The sequence below is a fragment of the Octopus bimaculoides genome, chromosome 25 (assembly GCF_001194135.2).
Source record: "Octopus bimaculoides isolate UCB-OBI-ISO-001 chromosome 25, ASM119413v2, whole genome shotgun sequence".
Lineage (NCBI taxonomy): Eukaryota > Metazoa > Mollusca > Cephalopoda > Octopoda > Octopodidae > Octopus > Octopus bimaculoides.
The window spans coordinates 33,253,844-33,259,365 of NC_069005.1; the positions used below are offsets into that span (position 1 = coordinate 33,253,844).

The window sequence follows — 5,522 nt, forward strand, 5'->3', positions numbered from 1 at the left end:
TGCTAGTACTCTCAGGTTTATGGACCGAATCAAGGTAAGCTATGATACAAACTTCCATGTACAAATGTACAGAAAAAAAAAAAAAAAAAATTGAAATGAGTCTCCTGATGGACTGTTTCACAGTTTGTTGACTGCTCCTCAGAGAATGAATGAACACACACACACACACACACACACACACACACACACACATACGCTAACATGCTCTTGTATTCTTTTCAGCTGTGTTTTAGTCGAGTGACCAGACCAATTAAGCGAGGAGTTCTGTTCCAAAACACAAATCCTAAGAAACCACAGCTAAGCAGACATTACAAGTAAGTGCCAGAATTACTTTAGCGTTAACCTTTCATGATACCATGAGAAATTTTGGTTGTTTTTGATGTGTTGTTTGGGGATTTTCATAGTTAAAGGTGGGACCTCGAGGATACTGGCTTCATAGGACTTGTTGTGGCTGTTTATAGGTTGCCATATCTATCCATATTGTGTGTGTTTGTGTAGTGATTAATTAAGGAAAACGAAAGCTAATCATCTAATTACTTCTATATGTAAATTTCAGCCATGCATTTATTGAAAAATGTGGTATTTGCACTGTGCAACAGCCATGACAAGGCTCGTGTGAGCACTCATTTGGCCTATGGGTATTCATGGTCGCAAAGCAGGGACTGCAAACAAATCTGAAAAGAATGTAATCAATGTGTTTGAAATGTGGGTGAGTCTCTTACATGGATCATTGGACAAATAGATGTGTGTTTCTACAGGTAGGTGAAAGACAACAACACCTGAACATTGTGAAAAAAAAAAAAAAGTAAAAACAAAAGTTCACATATTATGGCCATATTTGAAGAGAAGCCGAGGTCTGGGAAATATTACCATGAAAGGAAGAGTGGAGGGTAGTAGATCGAGAGGGAGGTAAAGAATGTTATGAATGGACAATATCATGAGCTGATTGGACAAGAGTGGTGAGGCCTTTGGAGAACTTGGGAAGATATTTGTTGGAGTGTCATCAGTGTGCTCACAGGCATACAGTACATGATGATGATGATGATGATGATGACATAAAGAATCAAGTCATTAGATGAACCATTGTATTTTTATTCTATGGCCATTGCAGTCTATATACATACACCCTGTGAAGGCATGTTGTATCCACTTGTTAGTTACTTATGTCTTATTATGTAGTGGAGGCGCAATGGCCCAGTGGTTAGGGCAGCGGACTCGCAGTCATAGGATCGCGATTTCGATTCCCAGACCGGGTGTTGTGAGTGTTTATTGAACGAAAACACCCAAATCTCCACAAGGCTCCGGCAGGGGATGGTGACGACCCCTGTTGTACTCTTTCACCACAACTTTCTCTCACTCTTTCTTCCTGTTTCTGTTGTACCTGTATTTCAAAGGGCCAGCCTTGTCATACTCTGTGTCACGCTGAATCCCCCCCCTAGAACTACGTTAAGGGTACACGTGTTTGTGGAGTGCTCAGTCACTTGCACGTTAATTTCACGAGCAGGCTGTTCTGCTGATCGGATCAACTAGAACCCTCGTCGTCGTAACCGACAGAGTGTCAACCACCATTATGTAGCCCCTACCTTTACAAAAATATTACCATTCTTACTGGTGGGGTGTGTACCCCTTAACCTTGAGAAATTCTGCTCTCTGGATGTGTCGTATTTCTGTTGCAGACAAGTGAAGATGTCAGTGAACTTCCCACAGTTCTCCATCTGCTACTGGATGTCCTACTCTAAGCAACATGGTGTCGAAATGCACAGCAGGTCTTTCAATCTGGAGCTGTGCAATGAATTGCTGCTGCTGCATGTTGATGATGGACTGGTTCACAGACCACAGTCCAGCTGGAGCATCCGTTATTTAACATGTGAACTATCAACTACAAAACTGTGGCTGTGCAGTGTACCGTCTGCTACAGAACAGGTAAAGACAGACGGCTTTTCTCTTTGATTTAATGCTATGATAATAATTGACTGGTTGTTCTTCTGTGTCTCCCTTTGTTGCAGAATAATATTAGTTAAGGGATTTTAGAATCTTTTTCTCAGTATCATAGGGAATACGCACACACACACACACACACACACACACACAGACCCTTATATGTGTATTTTCTTTCTCACATACTTAAAAACAGTCACATAAACACACAAACTGGCATGAAGTAGAAATTAGGCTCTCACCACAAATTTTATATTGGAATCGTGGGGTGTAGTAGTGGTGGGAGGAGGAGAAAAAGACTGAAGATTATTCTTGTTACCTGGTGCTAGAAGAATCTGATATTCTCTGTGCCGTTTCTTAACGCCAGTGTAATATCAAGGGAGGTGACTTGTCTCTATTGCCCATTTATGGGAGACAACTCTGATATTTACAACATTAATATATAATTTTATAAATGAATTAACAGTTTCTAAAATAAAATGATATAAAATATTGTAAACACCAGTACTTGAACCTTGTATCTATCGATTTACGGGTGACCGTATTACCAATTTTATTTCAGAACACCTACCAATCTTTCTTTCATTATTTCAATATATTTTTCTTTCGATTTTTCTTTCGATTGTTCTTTCGATTGTTCTGATGCCCACAGAAAATTGGGCATCAGATGATGGCAATGATGATGATGCTACATATGAGTGTGTGTGTCTACATACACATCCATATAAACCTACACTCACACACATACTTTCACATGTATGTGCATAGATATATGAAAATTTGTGAAGTTTCCTTTGTATTGTTTCTTCCCATAGCAATATGGTGTTGCTTAGATTTGAAATCTCTATGTCCACTGGACATGTAGGTATGAGTCAAGATAAAGAGGTGAGTGTGTGTGTGTGTGTGTGTCATGTAATATACACAGTTTACAAAAGAGCTACAAATAGTTTCATAGTCTAAAGATACAATAAGTTGGCAGGTTTATATAACGTGCCATGTATCTCCAAGCAATCTTCAAGTATGAGTAGTTGTGCAAATAACACAGATTTTCCAAGGTATTTTATAGGGTAAGTGAAAGGGGATGAACTTGTGAAGTGGTGGCAATAATTAATGTTTAAAATGAATGTCCTGAAGGTAAAACGGTTGCATTCGAGAGAATCTAACAGATTTGATAGCCTCAGATAGTCTCAAGTTTCCATTCTTGTATTTTACCGTTTCATGAGTTCCAACCAGTTTTTTATGCTCATGCTGGAACTCCATACTCTTAGAATATATGTACCTTCTTCCATTTTGTCTTTTAAATGAAAAGCAATTACCATGACTATTTTAATTATATTTCCAGGTGGCATTGAAGGTCTGCCAATATGTAGGTGGATTTCATTATGATAGCTGTTTTATTTTCTTCATTGGATGTTGTCCTCATTAGTAGATCAAATTAATTAGTTGTATTTGTCTTTTATTCAAACTCACATACATACACACTCGTGCACACACGTTCTTTTCCTTACATTTCTTTTTTTCATTGCATGAATATTGTGTTATTTTTATTGTTGTCTCCAAACTTTGTATATTTATGGCACTTAATTTTATATCCTTTGCTTATTTCTTCCATCCACTTGCCTTATATGTTTGTCTGTATGTCTATATGTGTCTGTATGGGCTTGTTTGTTTGTGTGTGTGTCTGTGTGTGCATGTAGACAAAAAGTATGGCAGAACGCTTCAGAAGTTTGCTTTGTAACAAGGTGTTGGGTTTCATTCCACAGCACGGCATCTTGGTCGAGTGTCATTTCTTTATAGTCTTGGGTCATCCTATACCTTGTGAGTATAACTGGATAGAAAGAAACTATAGAGAAGCCTATCATGTGACTTGTACCTGGAATTCAAAAGGCACATTAAGGGTACACATGTCTTTGTAAAAATCAGCCTCCTGGACATCAGTTCTGAAGTGACCAAACAACTCGATTCTCATTGTCAAGCAATGGCCATTCACCACTTATATGCTGTGTGTGTGTGTGAAGCTAGACTTGGTTTGTAATGGTTTTATGTGAACTGGTTGATTTCCGTCATTGTTCAAATGATATCCATTGCGATATCATCGGTTTTCTTTCCATTATTTATGTGGACATTTTACAAGATTTCTGCACTATCAATTTGTTGTGATATCCTCTGCATTATCACTCCAGTGTTGTATCTTCTGCTCCCCCCCCCCCCCACTGTTTCTATAGATATTGTAAACATATTTCTGTACTATTTATTGTGACAACATCTGCACTGCCTTCTGATATGTGTGTTGATATTGTAACGCTATCTTTCCATTATAAATACAATGTAACTTTATGTGCTGATATTTTAATGCCTTTTTTTTTTTTACCATTTTCTACAGACATTACCAGCAATTCTGTTTATCAATCTATTTGACTATTGTCTTCTTTTACCAAGTTCACATCATCTTTAAACACACACATACACACACACATATGCATAAACATATAGACAGCACACACATAGACACACACACACAGCATCCATGCATATATATGTAGACACAGACTTTCTCATGTACACACATACATGCTACCCATATACACACATGCATAAGCATGCTTGTATGTGCACGTGCGCACGCACACACACACACACACTTTGTCTCTTTTTTTCTCATTGCAAAAATATTTAAAATAAAAATCGTTAATGGAATTGTATTATCAGACATTTATATTTTAATCATTTAATAACTCCTTGTTTCCTTTATCTAATTAATTAGTTAATTATTAACTCTATTGCGTTATTTAACTACTGAAATTTCGTCTCCAGTATTAACCTGTTGCTCCTTCCGTGTTGATGTAATATTTCTGTCCCCTTGTCTTCCAGCTTGATGTCCCCTACAGAGCCCCCGTGGAGAAAAATGTCTTCCTCAGTGTCTCCAGGTAAAAAGGGTTTTAGTTTTGTAGCTTTTATCTAGATTTATGTGAATAAGGAAATATATATGTTTACAAGTATCTGTTTGGAAAGAGAAAGAGAGAGGTAGATAATTGTGTGTGTGTGTGTGTGTGTGTGTGTGTGTTACTGTCTCCTTGCCTTGACTTCATGTGATAGCTGTTAATGAATGTCATTGTTATGCAGGTAGTGTCCTTCGTTTCCAGTCTTCTGTGACAAGATGTCTGGTCATGGGGAAATATTACCTTATTAAGATACAGGTGAGGGTTGGCAACAGGAAGGGCATCCAACCATACAAAATTTGTCCCAATAAATTTCATCCAACCCATGCAAAATAGAGAAAGTGGACACACGAAAACAGTGTCAAAATGATGATACTAATGTCTGTTACTGGACCCTATGTACTACGTCCACCCTGAAAAAAATTTCTCCCTCTTAAATTTGAAAGAAAAAAAATCTTCCTTGCATTTCTTGATCAAAAGAAATCAATGTATTGTTCAATAATGTGTTATTTCTGGATCTTTCTTTCTGCAGAGTTTCATATCAACGAGCTGATGAAACTACAACTGAAGATGAAGTAAAAGATGTCCAGAAGGTAATGTTTATTGTCCTCCAACTTCCACACCCTCTCTCCCCCACCCTCTCTC

The 5,522-nt window shown here is 37.7% G+C and overlaps 1 protein-coding gene across 1 annotated transcript in view; it reads left to right on the plus strand.

Annotated features, from left to right (window-relative positions):
* Window positions 1–5,522, plus strand: part of LOC106869079 (protein hobbit) — a 214,183-nt gene that overhangs the window by 186,024 nt on the left and 22,637 nt on the right. Inside the window, exons 35-40 of the mRNA XM_052976734.1 lie at window positions 1–34; window positions 223–314; window positions 1,677–1,923; window positions 3,281–3,304; window positions 4,810–4,865; window positions 5,410–5,470. The exon at window positions 1–34 is cut by the window's left edge and continues 32 nt beyond it. Of these exons, the coding sequence (XP_052832694.1) occupies window positions 1–34; window positions 223–314; window positions 1,677–1,923; window positions 3,281–3,304; window positions 4,810–4,865; window positions 5,410–5,470 (514 nt within the window). The remainder of the gene's footprint in view (window positions 35–222; window positions 315–1,676; window positions 1,924–3,280; window positions 3,305–4,809; window positions 4,866–5,409; window positions 5,471–5,522) is intronic.